The 17,765-nt window shown below is 48.2% G+C and overlaps 1 protein-coding gene across 2 annotated transcripts in view; it reads right to left on the bottom strand.

Moving 5' to 3' along the window:
- The window catches only part of SIN3B (SIN3 transcription regulator family member B), a 38,235-nt gene extending 20,752 nt beyond the window's left edge, over positions 1–17,483 (bottom strand). The window contains exons 1-6 of one of the 2 annotated variants that reach the window (XM_019641979.1): positions 17,359–17,483; positions 17,009–17,115; positions 15,892–16,045; positions 9,053–9,253; positions 5,859–6,002; positions 1,724–1,840 (exon numbers count right to left, since the gene is read on the bottom strand). In XM_019641979.1, the coding sequence (XP_019497524.1) occupies positions 1,724–1,840; positions 5,859–6,002; positions 9,053–9,253; positions 15,892–16,045; positions 17,009–17,115; positions 17,359–17,460 (825 nt within the window). In that variant the 5' untranslated portion in view covers positions 17,461–17,483. The remainder of the gene's footprint in view (positions 1–1,723; positions 1,841–5,858; positions 6,003–9,052; positions 9,254–15,891; positions 16,046–17,008; positions 17,116–17,358) is intronic. The other variant, XM_019641980.1, reaches the window with a different exon arrangement.
- Positions 17,484–17,765: the final 282 nt, after the last annotated feature.

Here is a 17,765-nt window from a genome sequence, read left to right as displayed (position 1 = left end):
TCACTGGCCCAAGTTGACACAATCATTGCGCTCTTCCCGGGCGAGGCAGATCAGTCGCTGGCTTCTGGACGGCCGCTCACAGCAGCTGCTGGCTGCTCACGCTGGCTGCTGGTACACATGGTAGCCCATGGCAACCCACTGCAGCAGGGGCTGCAGCCTACGCCGTTGCCGGCGACTCACGGCAGCCCAGCTCCAGGTTGAGCTGTTGTTTGGCATCTTAGCTGTAGAGGGCAGTGTCACTGGCCCTCCTCATATGTGGGATCAGAACCGGGGCCCTCTGGTGTCGCAAGCCAGCTCTTAACCAACACGCCACTCAGCCGGCCCTGTGCCATTTTTGTAAAGGATAAACATTTGTTTGCACATGCAGAGGAAATTTCTAGAAGGACACATAATATTAGACACTTGTGAGTGCTTAGCTCTGAGGAGAGTAACTGGGAAACTGAGGATAAGAAGGGAAATTTACTTTTCATACTTAATACTCTTACTGATACTTGATTTTTTTATGAATGCATACTATTTTATAATAATTATAATGACAATAATCAAGTCCTATGGTTAACTACAGGCCAAACTTGTCCCTTAGGGGACAAACTTCTTTGGAGAATAGTTATCCAAAGATTCAAAATTGCTCCAAGAACTTTAAGTGGAAAAATTCTCTTTCATCTTTTTGTAGATGCCAGAACAGGTGGAAACACCAGTTCCTAAAGGAGGCGGGCAGGTGACACTATGACAAGCACTGAGTGGGACGGGGAAGCTAAAAGGGAAACCCACTGCTAGCCCAGCAACCTTGCCCAGCGGGAAGGGCATCATTAGTTAACAACATTAGTTAAATATCCCACTTCGTGAACATTTGAGATAGTTGGACCCCCAATGCCCATTTGGCTGGCAGCTGGTATATTCATCATGCTGCTTTTGCAAATAACGTTTTATTGGCACACAGCCACACCCAATCATTGACACATGATCCAAGGGTACTTTCCCACTAGGATGGCAGAACTGAGTCTTTGCAACAGAGGCTGCCTGGCCTGCAAAGCCTAAAATGCTATCTGGCCCTTCATAGGAAAACATCTGCCAATTCTGATTTAGGCCAAACGGTCAAGTTTAATTAGGACAATACCAAATTTCATCTTTGGTTTCTTTTTCCTGTAGTTTTAATAGAAATCCAAAAACTAATATAAAGGATTGTGAATATAAAGATCACTTTATGTAACAGATTGCACATGGGTTTTTTAGTAATTTAAAAGATGATTCAATCTTTTTAAATGTATAAGATAGCTCTAATCACCCAATAGACACTAAAAAACTTTGCTGAATTGGCAACAAGTGCCATCTAAAGCAACTGCGTGGGCAGGCAGTTTTCTGAGGGAAATGCTTATTTCTTTAGGGAGGGCTCTGTCCATGTCCAACTTCATAAATCCCCAGTCGTGTCCACCAGGGGGCGCTGCAACCATAGCCATCAGAGGATGAAAGGCTCCACTCACCTGCCATGGACAATCACCACCAAGATGAAAATTCACGGAACTAAGACTGCCCTAGCCAAAAAAATTTCTGAGAGTTGGGATAAGCAGTGTGGACTGACAGCTTTATCAGTTACCTAGTGTCTGCTGTGCACTGTCCCCCACAACCCCAGTGGATGGGACTCCCTACCTGCTATATCAACCCCCAGGGTGGCTCTGCTCACAGCTCAGCAAAGGCAGGACCCCTAGTACAGCCCCCGGCTCACCCTGGCCAGGCACTTCCCTAAGGAATCTTCCAACCGGCCTAGTGGGAGACGTCTCCATCGCCACTTCCTACATGAAGAAGCCGAGGCTCGGGAAAGTGACCTGTTAGGCTTCCGCAGCTAGAAGGTGACAAAGGGAGACATGAACCAGGTGTGCAATCATGAGCCCTTTGCTCCAGGTCGTGCACCCACCACCTCCCATCAAGGTGGGGCTACTCTCTTGGGCCTCCCCGGTGTGTGGAGAAAGGGCACGTCCCTGGCCCCTTGACCTCTGCCAGAACAGCAAAAGCTGGCAGGGGACTTGGCCAGGCCTTTCTTCCCTGCAACCATGAGGGTGGGCTGCCACTGGACCACTCAGCGCTAATGCAATGGCTCTGGGAAGGCTGGCCGGGGATGTCACCATGCACTCATCTTCCTGTGGGGATAGAGTTCAGGGAAAGAGGTGCCAAGGTCAAGGTCACAGCTGAGATGTAAGACCCAGATCCAAGAGGATGAGATTCAAATAATTCACCAAACACATGAGGGGGCAAGATGGGGCTTCAGAGTGTGACAGAATGCAACTCGAGCTACCAGGGATGCAGAGGGAGGCAGTGAGAACTTTGACAAATGGAGGAGGAAGATGGAGCACGGAGCATGTGCCAGGCCCTGCACGAGGCACCTGCAGGACAACAGTTTGCCGAGTCCCCATCTAAGCAGGAGGGCCAGTCATTCCCATGCAAGAGAAGGAAATGAGGCCTGGGAGATGACGCGGCTGGCTCAAGCCTGCCTGCAGTGCCTGAGAAGGCTGAGTAAGTGCTGTGGCCCAGGCTGGGTGCTCATGGGGCTCTGCCCAACCCCTTATCCCCGAGGACGCCTGAGGTTCGAGGCAGGTTGGAAGGATGGGCTACAGCTCCGGGACTTGATGTTGGCCCCACTGATAGACACAGAGCTTTTCTGACTTGGAATCAGGAAGTGTTTCCTGGTGGCATCCCCGCTTAGGGACAGTGCTCAGTGTCCTGGAGACAAACTCCAGTCCAGGCACCGGAAGTCTGTCTGAATGGACCAAGAGTCTTCATGGCATCCAAACCCAGACTCCTGTTGCCCCTGGTCCCCTCTCAGAGACCCACTGTCACCAAGCCCTGTCCCCCCTGTATCTTCATTCAGAAGCAGGACCTGGGAGAGGTGGTAGTGCCGCGGCAAGCGCAGAGCAGGGGACAGGGATCCTCCTTGGGTTGCACTTACAACCCAAGTGGTCATCAAGGGCAGAGAGGAAGAAGAATGAAAAAAGGAAACAGAAGTAACAAAATAGGAAGAGAAGCGACCTTCCACAATTTGATAAAGGGAGTTTAGGAAAAACCCACAGCTCACAGCACACTCAGTGGTCAAAGACTGAAAGCTTTTCCTCTAAGATCAGGAATAAGATGAGGATGCCTGCTCTCACCACCTGTACTCAACACAGCACTGGAGGTTCCACCAGAGCGATTAGGCCAAAAAATAAAATAAAATAAATATAATAAAACAAAATAAAATAAAATATTGGGTTGTTGGAAAAGTCATGACGTATTTTTTTCTATGTTTTTCCTTGCAAAAATGCGTCACAACTTTTCCAACAACCCAATAAAAATAAAAGAAACAAAAGGCATCTAAATTGGAAAGGAAGAAGGAAAACTATCTTTATTAGCAGGTGGCATGATCTGATATACAGTAAATCCTAGCGAATCCACAAAAACTATTAATAAATGGGTTTAACAAAATTATAGAATACAAAATCAACATACAGAAAGCAGTAGTGTTTCTATACACTAGTAATAAATGATTGAAAAAGGAAATTAAGTGCTCGTTTCAGCAGCACATATACTAAAATTGGAAAAATGAAATTAAGAAAAGGATTCCATTTCCATTAGTATCAAAAAGAATAAAATACTTAGGAATAATTTTAACCAAGGTAGTGCAAGATGTGTACACTGAAAACTATAAAATATTGCTGAAAGAAACTGAAGATTTAAATAAATGGAAATATGCCACGTGTTCATGGATTGGAAGGCTTAACATTGTTAGGATGGCGATGCTCCCCAAAACAGCTGAAAGATTCAGTGCAATCCCTATCAAGATCCCAATGGCCTTTTTCACAGAAATGAAAAAGCTGATCTTCAAATTCAGATGTAATTGCAAGGGGCCCTGAATAACCAAAACAACCTAGGAAAAGAAGAACAAAGTTCTCCCAGTTCCAAACATACTACAAAGCTACAGTAATCAGAACAGTGTGGTGCTGGCATAAAGACAGACATGGAGATCGGTGAATTAGCATGAAGAGTCCAGAAATAAACCCATCCAACTATGACCAACTGATTTCCCACAAGGGGCCAAGACCATTCAATGGGAACAGAACAGTTTCTTCAACAAATGGTACCAGGACAACTAGATCTCCACATGCAAAAGAATGAAGTTGGACCCTTACCTTACACCATATACAAATACTAACTCAAAATGGATGAATGACCTAAATATAAGAGCTAAAACGATCACACTATTAAAAGAAAACATAGGGAGAAACCTTCCTGACCTTAGAAGATTTGGTAATGAATTCGTAAATTTCACACTAAAAGCATGAGCAACAAAACAAAAAATAGGTAATTGGACTTGATCATAATTTAAAACTTATGTGCATCAAAGGACACTAACAAGAAAATGAAAAGACAACAGAATGAAGGCAAATATCTGATAAGAGTCTAGTGTCCAGAATACATAAAGAACTCGTACAACTCCACAACAAAGACATACAAACTAAAAAATGGGCAAAGGACTTCTATGGAAATTTCTCCAAAGAAGATATAAGAATGGTCAATAAGCACCTGAAAAGATTCTCAATCTCATTAGTCATAAGGAAAATGCAAATCAAAACTACAATGAGCTACCACTTCAATCAAACTATGAAGGCTATAATAAAAAAAAAAAAAGAAAGAAAAGACAGACAGAAAGAAAAGACCAAGTGGAGAAACTGAAACGCTAGTATATTGCTAGTGAACATAAAATGGTGCAGCTGCTATGGAAAACAGTTTGGCAGTGCCTCAAAAACTTAAACATAGTTATGATATGACTCAGCAATTGAACTCCCAGGTATAGACCCCAAGGAATTAAAAACAGGGACTCAAACAAATCCTTGTACACATATGCACAGCAGCACTACTCAACAATCGTGAAAAAGTGGAAATGACCCAAAGTCCACCAATGAATGAGTGGTCCATCCACACAGTGGAATGTTACTCAGCCATAAAGAGGACTGAAGCACTGACATGCGCCACAACGTGGATGAACTCTGACAGCATCATGCTGAGTAAGAAGCCAGACACAAAACAACTGCATGTTGTATAATCCCATTTATATAAAATGTCCAGAATAGGTAAATCCACAGAGGCAGAAAGCAGATCGGTGGTTGCCAGGGGCTGGAGGAGGGGAATTGGAGAGTGACTGCTCAGGGGGACAAGGTTCTCCTTTAGCGGTGATGGAAATGTTCTAGAACTAGAGGTAGTGCCTGCAAAACATTGTGAATGCATTAAATGTCACTAAATTATACATTTAAAAATGGCGAATTTTATGTTACGTGAATTTTACTTCATTAAAAAAAAAAGCCTTATATGTTCATGGAAAAGAAAAGGAAAAGGGAATCGAAGGGGCAGCTCAGCAGGCCTCACACCACAGCAGGGGGACAAAGACTGACAGTGCAGTCTGTATCCTAACCGCCCATCCCAGGCCCCTCCCTCTGCTCTCTGCCCCCCAGTGACTGCCAAGCCTCAGCCCAGCCCCACCAGGTCCCTCTGGAGGGGGAGGTGGTGGGCCTGCCCCTCCTGCACCTGTCCACAGGGCCCTGGTTACAGGTGGGTCACTCTGCAGTCCTGAGTGGCAGTCAGAGGAATACCAGGGCCCTTCACTGTACAGAGAAGCTGTCTTCAGGATCTACTCCAGCTTGACGTGGAGGGGGAGCCTGTGACGGGAGTCTGCACTGGGGGCCTGTGGGTGTCTGTACCCTGTGTGGCTCCTGGGGGAACCCAGTATATCCTGAGGGGTTAGACAAGCCTGACCTTGCCCTGGGGGCTCTACTGAGGCATGGGGTCCCAGCTGAGAAGGTGGCCCCTGGGCCAGGTAGGCACTCTGTACTTACCAGGGACCGCTTGGCTTCGGGCAGGAACTGTCCAAACTCAGAGAGCAGGTCCTCCTGGCCCCGGAAGAGGTTGGCCACCTCAGTGAACACCTCCTCTTCAGACATGCCTCGGAAGGGCCGGCCTTTTGTACTCAGCTGCTCCTTCTGCCAATGGTCGGGAAGGGGAAAATGAGTTAGTCAAGGAACCAGGCACCCTGACTGTGACATTCAGGCGTCCCGCTGTGAAGGAGAGGGGCCTGATCCGCCACCCTGCTGATAACGGGGTGCCCTGCGCCAGGCCTCCTTGTCTGGAGAGCAGTCCTGTGTGCTTGCATCTCAACCCTGCTCCACAACACAGTCTGAGCTCTGGCCATGGACAGGACCTGTGCCAGGAGTGTGGAGGAGTCATGGGCAGGGAAGGACTGGTCCCAGCCCTCCCAAGGGAAAGGGGGCATGTTTTGGGGGGTAGGGGAGCACAGAGCTAGGGTTTGGCCTTGGCGGGAAAAGGGTAAAGAGGAAGGGAAGGGACTTCCAGGCCAAGGGACCTGTTTACCCAGAGTCACCAAGACGGCCTGACCCAGAGCTCAAAGCAACAAGATTAGGACCAAAGTGGACCTAGGTCAGCAGGGCAGGAAGCTGCGAGCAGAACTCGAATTGAACATTAGAAATAAGTCTGTCGTCAACTTTACACCTGAGAATGTGACTGAGCAAGAGGCTTCTGAGCTGGGGCCCTCCCAGAGTGCAGGACATTCCCACCCCACAGCTACAAAAGGGAACAAGCCAGCCTCAGTGTCTCCCCCACTCCCAGCCTGCTGCACCCTGAGGAAAGCTGGTTTTCAATCCTGTACCCATAGCACCTATTTAGGAGGGGGAAAAAACTGCCTCCCCACCCCCCACCAAAGTTACTGGGATACTTGAAAGAAAGCCAAAGAAAAAACGGGCAAAGACCACTCAGTTCAGAGAATAAATACAAGTCATGTTATACACATGAAACAATGATCAAACTGAGTGATGTTTAAAGAACTACAACTTAAAACAGCACCAGTTCGCTCATCAGATCAGCAAAGATGAAACAGAAATGGTGTTTCCCATGAGGACGTGGGACCCATAAGGCAGAAAGGAAGACTGGCATAACCTGGCAGGGGGAAGCGTGGCTCTATCTATGACCACGTAATGGGCTCACACCCTCACTTAGGGACACACTTTCTGGGAACGTTCTTGCAGAGACTGTCAGTTTTGCTCTAATGCCTGTTTTGAACATGCAAATCTTTTGAGCTTGATACATGTACTAAGGAACGATTTGAGCACAGTGCAGATTTTGCGATTGCTTATGTGGGAGAATCCCTGGGTGAGTGCAGAAAATTGCACTGGGCTGACCAGAGAGTAGTGTGAACACACTCCCCACTCAACCTGTCAATATCTGTTAAGAACCACCGCCCAGGCGGTAGGAGGTTACTACAACCTGTCCCATTTCAAGAAACCTCCTCCCAGTACCTTAGTGACCCACAGGCTGCCACCTTCCCACATCCACAGGTGAACCTGAGGTCTTTCCAAGGTTAAGTGCCAGAGGTGCTGTAGTATCCATGTCATTATTAGCCATTTAACATGTATATGACAGTGCTACTATTTTTAGTAGGTGCCTATCTTTTTTTAGTGTGTTGCTGACACAGTTTCCCAGTGTTGTGCCCTGACCCTGTTTTCCCGTTGCTTGATGCAAATATGCAGAGCAAGGTCACTTTTAGGAATGCCAGAAGTAATGCCCCTTGAAGGGAATATTAACCCTCAAGAAAGCACATAATCTTTTTAATTATCCTATAACCCATTCCCTGCCTTGCTTTCTCCAATCTTCATTACACCCCCTCCTTAATTTCAAATGCATAAAAGAAGCTGCAAAATTGTTATCTTCCAAGCATTTGAGAGCTTGCTCCCAGGCATATGTTATCAGTTTAGCTCAAATAAACTCTTACAAAAATTAAAATGAATGAATGAATGAATAAATAAAAGTAGGTTTTGCTGCTTAGAAAAATAAAAGGCATCGGAAACTCCATGTATGGAAGATGACGACATTCAAGCTCCTTGCATGACACAGATGTCGTCCCTCGCCACTGGACTGCCTGCACTTCCTGTCAAGTTCCTTGAAACCAGCTACTGCTGTGACCCCTGGGCCTTTGCACAGGCTATGCCTAACACCCAGAGTCCACTCTTCATCTGTACTTGTTTGCCTGATGGTCTGACCCACTTGTCAAAATTCAACCTGAATATCCTCTCCCTGACCTCCCATGGGGTTGGCAACTGTTAACCCTGACATACTTCTACATACTTCCGTTCTTTTCCACTCCAATCATCTCTAAGTTTCTCCCACCTCTAGACTGAACTCCTAAGCAGCAGCAACCATTCATCTGTCACTCCAGCACCTGAAACAGGGCCCAGTTGTAATCAGTAGAAATGAAGGAAACTGTGTGGTCTAAATAATAATGAAGTCATCTTATAAAAAGAGTGTCCCCTTAGTTTCTTTTTAAATCTCTCTGATGTGTGTTTCCTAGTACTTCTTGGGTGTAGAGGTGCCTCACGGAGTAAATTAGAATCAAAACTAAACAGGACTCCAACAGGTATTTGTACAGCATGTTCACAGCAGCCAAAACGTGAAAGCAACCCAAGTGTCCATCGACAGATAAATGGATAAACAAAATGTGGTCAATCCACACAATGGAATATTATTCAGTCATAAAAAGGAAGGAAATTCTGACACCTGCTGCAACATGGATGAACCTCGAGGACATTATGCTGAGTGAAATAAGCTAATCACAAAAGAACAAATACTGAGTGATCCCACTTATGTGAGGTCCCTAGAGGAGTCAGATTTATAGAGACAGAAAGTAGGTGGTGGGTGCCAGGGGCTGGGGGGGAGGGGAAGGAGGAGTTAGTATTTCATGAAAACAGAGTTTAAGTTTTGCTAGATGAGAAAAATTTCTGGAGATGGATGGTGGTGGTGGCTGCACAACAATGTGAGGTACTTAATGCCACTAGACACGTTAAAATGTAAGTTTTATGTTATGTGTACTTTATCACAATAAAAACAATTAATGCAAAAGAAAAGCTTATCAGGTTTTTACAGGATTCCATGAATTCAGACAAGAAAATCCTAATGCTTCCAATGCACCTGACACTGAATGACGGTGATCAGCCACAGTTAAGTGTGACCTGAGGCCTCTTACCTGGTAAGTGTGCAGTATCTCCAGGAACGACCTGTAGATCTCAGGGTGGTCCAGAAAGCGGGTCTTAATCTTGTTCACATAGCTGATGGCGTTGTTGAACTCCACGGAATCCGACTCCAAGGGCACCTGGGGTTTGTCCTCCTTGTACAGCAGCTGTTGCTTGAAGTTCTCAGCACAGTCACTGTTGTTGTGCGAATTCTCCTGACAATAACATGACAGTGTGTTACTGTCAGCCCAACACCAGGAACAGAATGTGACAAATGCCAGAACCCAGCCACTGTTTGTACAAGAACAGGCAAAACCAGCACAGAGCCAAGTGTTTCAACTAGATGCAGAAAAAGGTTACTTCTGGGGGCCTGGCTGGCACAGAGCATGTGGACAGCTCTTCCTCGGCCTTTGGTGGGTCTGCAAGCTCCTGGGCGGGTCTCATGAACTCGCCTCTACTACCTGATCTTTCCCAATCAAAGCAGAGAATATGAAGGCTTGACAAACACTTTATGCTTTGAAAAATTAGTATTTGGAAAAATGTATAAAGTGTGGATTGTTTACTCCTTTTCAGAGTGGAATTTTGGACTCTTTATAAAAGAAGTCTTTCCACACCTTCTGTCAGCCCATTTCAGCAAGATTGTTTTTAGGTTCAAAAGCACCTGCTCTCAACAGGTATAAAACTGGGACCATGCAGGGGGTGAGAATGGGGGTGGGGGGCATGGTACAGGCTGCCTGAGTCTGTGAGATTTTGGGTGCTAAGCCCAGGGCAAGTCACCTGAGAGAAAAGAGATGGGCCCTGACCAGTCATCAAGCATGCCCTCTATTTGTGTGCTTTTCCATCAGCACAAATAAAAAAAAAACCAGACACACACACATGCCTCTCCTGTGCACTCATAATTCTAATTTGTGGTGGGACAGGACCACTCTGTGAGGGAGGTGATGTTTTAGTTTCTAAACTGGAATTTTGCATGTGGTTTTGATGATGGCCTCCCTCTGCCACTGACCATGGCTGGGCCATCAGGAGTGACCCTCGGCATCCTCCAGGTCCCAGCATGTAGGGGCTGGTCCTCGAGCAGTCTTCCGGAACCATCCTAAGGCAAACCAAAATGACCTCGTCTCCCAGCGCTCTGAGCCTCTTCCTTGCTGGTGTATTCCATGGCTTGTATCACCTTCCTACACGTAACATACTGTAATTATTTTGTTCTCTCCACCCTGAATGGATGGCAAACACTACAAGGACAGAGATTCTATTTTGTTCACAGCTGTATCCCCAGTGCCTGGAACAGAGCTTGGAATAGAGCAGGCTTCCTCCACGGCTGGGGATAATCAGGTGAACGGATGAAGGAACAAGCTGAGTCTACTGTTTTCATTGCCCAGGCACCGGCACTCCACCTACACCAACTGCTGACCAGCAGGCTCCAGTGGGATGAGGACTGCTGGGCATACCAGACATCATCTGGGTGGGTGTACTAGTCTGCTCAGGCCGCTACAACAAAATACCACAGACTGGGTGGCTTCAACAAGATCAAGTTATTTCCCCACAGTTCCGGAGGCTGGAAGTCGAAGATCAAGGTGTTGGCAGGGTTGGTTTTTCCTAAAGACTCTTCTTGGCTTGCAGATGGCCGCCTTCTCATGGTGTCCTCACATAATCATCCATCTGTGTGCACACATCCCTGAGTCTCTATGTGTGTCCAAATCTCCTCTTCTTAAAGGATACCAGTTAGACTAGATTAGGAGGTCACCCTAAGGGCCTTATTTCACCTTAATCACCTCTGTAAAGACCCTATCTCCAAATATAGTCACATTCTAATCCACTGAAGGTTAGGACTTCAATGTAAGACTTTGAGGGGGATACAATTCAACCCATAACAGTGGGTGCAGAGGCAACTTTAGAAAGTCTGAGCTGAGGAAAACAGAGACATAACAGATACAGAGCAGTCACAATTCTAAACTCCATTCCTCCCTGGCAGTGGAATTCCATTCTAAGACACTCTGGGGATGCACTTGCTGATTACCTCAGGGCAGAAAGAACTAGAAGGAACAGGGGGAGGGAGTAGCCTTGGGGCCAGGGTTTGCTTCCAAGGAGGCTGTGTGCTCACAGGAAGCTCCCAACCACTCTGAGGTGGCCTTTTCAGACACCACATGCCCCTTACAACCCTGTGGAGTGTCACTGTGACAAGGCAGAAACCTCCCCTAGAGACCAGGGCTCCACATAATGGGCCAGACAGTAATGTTGCAGCCTCTATGGCAAACAATCTGGTGGTTCTTTAACAAATTGAACATAGTTACCATGTGACCCAGCAATTCTGCTCCCAGGTATTGACCCAAAAGAATTGAAAACAGATGTTCAGCCCAATCCTTGTACATGCATGCTCATAGCATCACTAATCACAATCGCCAAACGGTGGAAATAACCCAACTGTCCATCAGCTGATGAAGGATGAACAAAATGTGGTCCACCCACACAGTGGAATATTAGTCAGCCATAAAAAGGACTGACACTGATTCATGGAAGCTCTGCTATAACATGGATGAACCTCAAAAACATCATGCTGAGTGAAGGGAGCCAGACACAAGTTATCTAGTGTACGATTACATTTCCATGAAATGTCCAGAACAGGCAAATCCATAGAGACAGAAAGTGGGTTAGTTGCTGCCAGGGGAGAATTGGGAGGTAAAGTTTCTTTTTGGGGTAATAGAAATGTTCTGGATTGGTAGCAGTTGCACGGTATTGAAAATATACTAAAAACCACTGAGTGGGACACTTTAAAATAGTTATAACGATGAATGTTATTATGTGAATATTACCACAATTTAAAAAAATTTATGCAATCTTTGGAAAATTCAAAAACCACCAAAAACAAGTTGGGCCGGCCCAGTGGCGCGTTGGTTAAGAGCTGGCTTGGGATGCCAGCTCTGAGCGGCAGGACCCCGGTTCGGATTCCACATGAGGGCCAGTGACACTGCCCTCTACAGCTAAGATGGTGAACAACAGCTCAACCTGGGGCTGGGCTACTGTGAGTTGCCGGCAACGGCGTAGGCTGCAGCCCTTGCTGCAGTGGGCTGCCATAAGCTACTGTGTGTGGCCGGCAGCCAGCATAAGCGGCTGGCAGCTGGTGTGAGCTGCCAAGAGCCACCATGAGCAGCCGCCAGAGGCCGGCGACAGATCTGCCTGACCTGGGAAGAGCGCAACGTTAATACCAACATGGGCCAGTGAAGCGACGTCCTCCACAACTAGACTAAAGAACAAAAGGACAGCAACTTGTCTGTTCCCCTTCCCCGATTCCCCAATAAAATCTTTAAAAAAATAAAATAAAAAAACAAACAAAAAAACCCAAAACAAGCTGGCTTTGGCCCACAGGCCATAGTTTGCCAAATCTCTGCTCTGAACATTCTAGAACAATCCAGTCTTTTCTCTTTTCTGCCTGCCCTGGTCCAGACATAATTAGACATGCCTCCTAGACACTGATAACCCAACTCTCAGGCCTGACTTGTCCATCTGAGTGTCCGCACACAGTCCCGCCTAGATATTTGAGACTCCTTATCAAACAGCACATTCCACAGAGCAGTACCCCCCACTCCTCCCGAGCCTTGCTCATCTCAGCAGGGGCAGCGACCTTCACCCAGCTGCTCAGGGTCAACCTTGATCACACCAGACTTCTCACTTGCGCTAATATCCCACCCTAGGCTGCATCACCATTGACTCTGTCTGAGTCACACGGGGCCCTTCCCTGGCCTCACAGATCCTCTCTGCCTCTCAGTCCACTGCTGGCACAGGGGTCAGAGTGGCCTTTCCAGAATTCTCTACTAACTTCCCACACTCCTGGCTCTTTCCCACCTTCTCTACTTCGTATCCTTGCCCCACCCCAGCTTCCTGTTTCTCAAGCACACCCACTCATTCCCATCTCAGGTCTTTACCCCCGATACCAGGAAGACCCCTGCCCGAAAAGACACAGGTACAGATCCCACTCCCCTCAAACCCCACCCCTGACATCTTTGCTTGCAGTGCTCAACTCCCTTGAATATTTCATATATATCTGTATCTCACAAGTCCCCACCTCAACCATGCACGCACCCCAAGAGCTGGGACTCCCAATAAACCCCAGGGCCTGGCACAGAGGAGATATTCTACACCTGCTCTGTGGGTGACTTGGGCACAAACTGAGAGGCGATCTGCGGGAACTGACTGAACTTCCAAATGACCCTCCCCAGAGAGAAGACAGCAGGCCTCCCTTTGAATATAATAGGGCCACTTATCTTACGAGATGCACCTAAAGGTTTATCTTTTTATCTTCATCCAAGTTGGCTGTTGTCCCAGCCAAGCATAAAAGGGCCAGCTCCCAGGAGGCAGGGCCTGCCCTCAAAGGGACCCACCGACATCCAGTGTCTCACCCCACAAACACATGCCTGGCATCATCCCACAATGAGGACACAGTTGTGACCAAGACAGATGAGGGTCTTGCCTGATCAGGAGGACTCCCAGTTTGACACAGAAGACAAATCAATAAAAAACATTGGATTTTTAATTTCTTTTCCTGACTTTGCTGAAATTCACAAAACAGCGTGGTATAACGACTTGGAGGAGAAAAGTGGGGGCTCTCTGTGCAGGTGGTGTAACAACTGAGGCTCAGATGACCATATCCAAAATGGCACTGACTTAGGAGGCCGCGGCCCCAGCAAGGGGATGTTCTTCCCAACATGGTCCCTTGGCCCACCTTTGGCCACGCTTCCTACGTCATGGCATATGTCTGTCTGTCTTCCCCTTCAGACTAGTGTTCTCAACTGGGGTGATTCTGTCCCTCAGGGGACACTTGGCAACATCTGGAGACATTTTTAAGTTGTCACACTGGAGGAGGGCGTGCTACTGGTACCAGGTGAAGAAGGGATGCTACTCAGCACCTTACAGTGTACAGGACACCTCCACCAGAATGATCCAGCCCCGATGGCAATGGTGTCAAGGCTGAGAAACCCTGCACGAAGGGATCCCCAAATAAGGGCTGGGATGCCCTTATTTCTATTCCTCAGCACCTAAGAGCTACTCCCTCCTTGTCTGTAGTTGACACGATACATGATGTGAAAAATGAAAACAATAAAGCTGTACTTCAAAACAGTGAGGCTAGAAAAACCAATTTAAAAAGTCATCAGGACACTGCCGTGTGGAGAGCCCTGTAAAGATCTCTGGCTACTGTGGCCTCTCAAAGGACCCTGGGAAGCCTGGACGACATCTTGTTTGTGCCTGGCATGGAGAACTGCTGAGAAGCAGGGCTGGAAACCCTGCGGGTTCTCAGTGTTGACTGAAACTGAGTGGCCTGGTGTGTTCCCGAATGCACCTCTCCAGCTGACAGAGGGGGGCCCCTAAATGTGGCTGCTTCCAGCTGTATCAAGACTATAAAGCCCTGATAAGTGGCTGTTAAGTAAGTTCTCTCACGCCTTTCCTCAAGTTGATGGAACTTCGTCGCCTAAGCCACCCAGGAGGAGACAAGACTGGTCTGTCTATTATCTCTACCACAGCCCTCCCTAAAGTGTGCAGAACAGCAAGGTCCTCAAAGATATCCAGGGGAGAGCCCCTGTTGTGCCCCTCGCAAGAGCAAAGTAACTCACACAATTAGGGATTGAGAAAGGCCATTTCCACACAGGGAGTACAATTCAGGTCTGGGAACGACACTCCGCATTTATGCGGCACTTCAGACTCACTAAGTGCTCCATGCACACTGCTGCCAATGAGCCTGTTTTTTTCCCCCAGACGTGATTGTTCCGAAGGTTAATCCTGCCAAGGCTTTTATCTCTGGAGGCATGAGTTCCACATCTGGATCCTGGGGCTCCATTCGCAAATGTGAAATGGAAGCTTTTTGAAATTTAGCAGCCGCAGGCTTCCAAGTTCCTTTTTAAAAACTGAGACGCACTCCTCCGCTTTAATAAGACAACATGCTGAAGATGGAGCTTGTACTGCATAGGCCTCTCGCTTTTCTCCTGCCAAATCTGACTCCATCAGTGACAGGACTCTCCTTCATCCGAGGAGAAACCTGCAAAATGCTTCCTGCGGTAGATTTTTACCTTACCCACTAAAACCCCAAGGATAGAGATGGAGGAGGCTGAGAGCTGGTTCACTTTGGCCAGTGGTTCTCAATGGGGAACAATTTTGCTCCCAGAAGACGCTTAGCAATGTCTGGTGACATTTTTGACTGTCACTACTAAGTGAGGGCCTAGTGGGTAGAGTCAGGGGTGCTGCTAATATCACGCAGTGATCTGGACTTGCCACACAGTCCGCAGCAAAGCATTATCCCTTAAATGGCAACGGGGCCGAGGTAGAGAAAAAACAATGGTGACCTTGTAAAAGTAAAGCTCAAATAGGCTTTCAGATTGCAGACAGAGGAGGTAGCAAGCTGTTACCGAGAGAGAAGGGACCAAAGCCACAAGCCTGAGCTGAGCCAATGACCTGGCCGGCAATTAAATACATCACAGCAACAATAAAAATGGCCATTCACACCCACAGTCCAATCGTTTGATTTTGTGGGTGGCATCAGAGCAACCACATGCCGAGTACATACCTAGTGCGCTCACAGGGAAAGCCTTAAGCCAAGACCTCGGCCACCAAGAATGCAGTTATTGTGACTGGACATAAAATGATGTTAGGAGAATGCCTCCCTGACATGCACGAACACATCCGCTCTTGATTTAAATCCTCCAAACCGATGGATTTTGGAAGCGGAGGCTGCTTGTATAGGTGTTTTGATCTATTTTGATTTGTGCTGGCTTTCCAGCAATGCAATACACGAGACACATTGCCCGACCTGAGTACCAGGGCGGGCCATATTAAGGCTGAGATTACTCAGACCAGCGCAGTGGCATACCTGGCTGGACAGAGGTGACTGTATGTTTAACTTGCCATTCTTGGGAATGTCGATTCTGTACCCAAGGGGAAGGAAAGCATTAAATCCAACAATGAGGTCAGGGTGTTCGTGGAAGAGCTGTGAGACGCGTCGGATGACTCCAGGAGTATCGATGCTGGAACAAAGAACAGAAATGGGCAAAAGTGTCTCAGGAAGCAAATTAAAAACAAAATCTATTTCCGATTCCCATGACAGTGCCACGTAACCAGCTTCTCACTGACAACAAAGAACCCTAAAATGTGACTAGGGTGATTCTGCAGAGAGTGATCTACTTCTAAAGCTGCCAGGCCTGGGCTCCCTGTGCCATCCTGGAGAGAACCACAGAGGGATGGGGACTTCCTCATGGCTGCAGTCAGGGCCAAAGCCTTAGATCAGGCTTGTGGAAGTAAACCAGACCAGCCCTGCCATATTTCCTCAGAGGAAGAAGCAGCATGGTGGGGATGTGACAGTCGAAAATCTAAGAGTCAGAGGGCCCAAGTTCTAGTCCTGTCTCTGTACCAGTCCACTCTGAGCCTCAGTCAGCCTCCTGACAAACAAGGGCATTATCCTGAGATCCCCTATGGATCTCTAATTCTCCTGCTTCTGTGCCTACAAAAACAATATGTTTTAAATGCCTTGAAAATGCCAGGTCCCTTACTAAGCATTTTATGTGCATAACTTCCTAGCAGGCCTGGGACTAGGGTGAGGCGAGTGAGGCATTTACCTTGGGAACAAGGTTTAAGGGGAAGAAGGTGCCAAAACATTCAACAATTAAGATAAATAACATTTTAATGCAGTCCTTGAAAAAAAATTTTAAAGTCCTGGATGAACAAAATTCATTTAAAAATCAACCTTTTGAAGAAAGGCTCCGACTCGGTACTGGTCAGACTAGCCTCCCTTGCCTCACCCCACACCTGCCCTCCTTCCAGGAATCCCCACAACAGCTCCACAAGGAGGGACTCTCCACTCTCGTTTTTTAGAGGAAGGAACTGATTTCCGAGAGGTTCGACGACCTGCGGCAAGGTCACCCAGCTGGGGGGTTCCCACCCCGCTCAGCCCGGTGGCGGCCCCCCGGAGTGGGGAGGGGCCCCGCTGGTACCTCTGGCTTTTGAACTCCTTCATGATCTCCAGGAAGCCGTTGTAAGTGGCAGGGTCGCTGCCGAAGCGGATTTTCACCTGGTCCAAGTAGGTGAGGGCGTCCTCCACCTGCGGGGAGGGGGAGGGTCCCGGTGGGCCGGGATCAGCGGAGGGGATGGGGGGCAGGGGTCCTTGGCAGGGAGGGGGGCGGGCCGGGCCTCCTAGAGGCCGAAGTGAGGGGTTGAGGGGTCGAGGGTCCCGGGCCGCGCAAGGGGGAGGCCGAAGTGGAGCCGAGCGGGGCGCGGGCAGGGGGCGCGGGCCTGCGGGGGCTAGACGACGGGGTCCGCAAGGGAGGGCTGGGGCGCCACTCACGTGCACTGGCAGCTTCTCGTGACCCCCAGAGCCCGAGCGACCCCAGCGGGCGCCGCTCAGCCCACGGCCCGCGGAGCCACCGCCACCGCCAGCGTGCGCCATGTTGGAAGTCAGAGCCGCGGCCCGCCCCGCCCCCGCCCGCGGGCCAGCCGCGCAAGCGCAGGCTCCGCCCTGGGGGCGCGGCCTGATGATGTCAGGGAAGGCGGGGCTCTTTGAGGGCCTCTGTAGACTCAACCTTAAAACTGAAGTACTACTAAGCAATAAATGCCTTGCATAGTCTGGGTGGGCAAACCGAGCCCTGCCGCCTGCTTTTGTACGGCTCCACAATCAAGTTAAGAACGGTTTTTACATTTTGTAAAAGTTAGAAAGAATCCAAAAGAGAAGGCTGTTTTGTGACACGCGAAAAT

This window comes from Hipposideros armiger, unplaced genomic scaffold (assembly GCF_001890085.2).
Source record: "Hipposideros armiger isolate ML-2016 unplaced genomic scaffold, ASM189008v1 scaffold_64, whole genome shotgun sequence".
Taxonomy (NCBI): Eukaryota; Metazoa; Chordata; class Mammalia; order Chiroptera; family Hipposideridae; genus Hipposideros; species Hipposideros armiger.
Note: the sequence above shows the minus strand (reverse complement) of the source record. Positions and strands in the feature narration are given on the sequence as shown.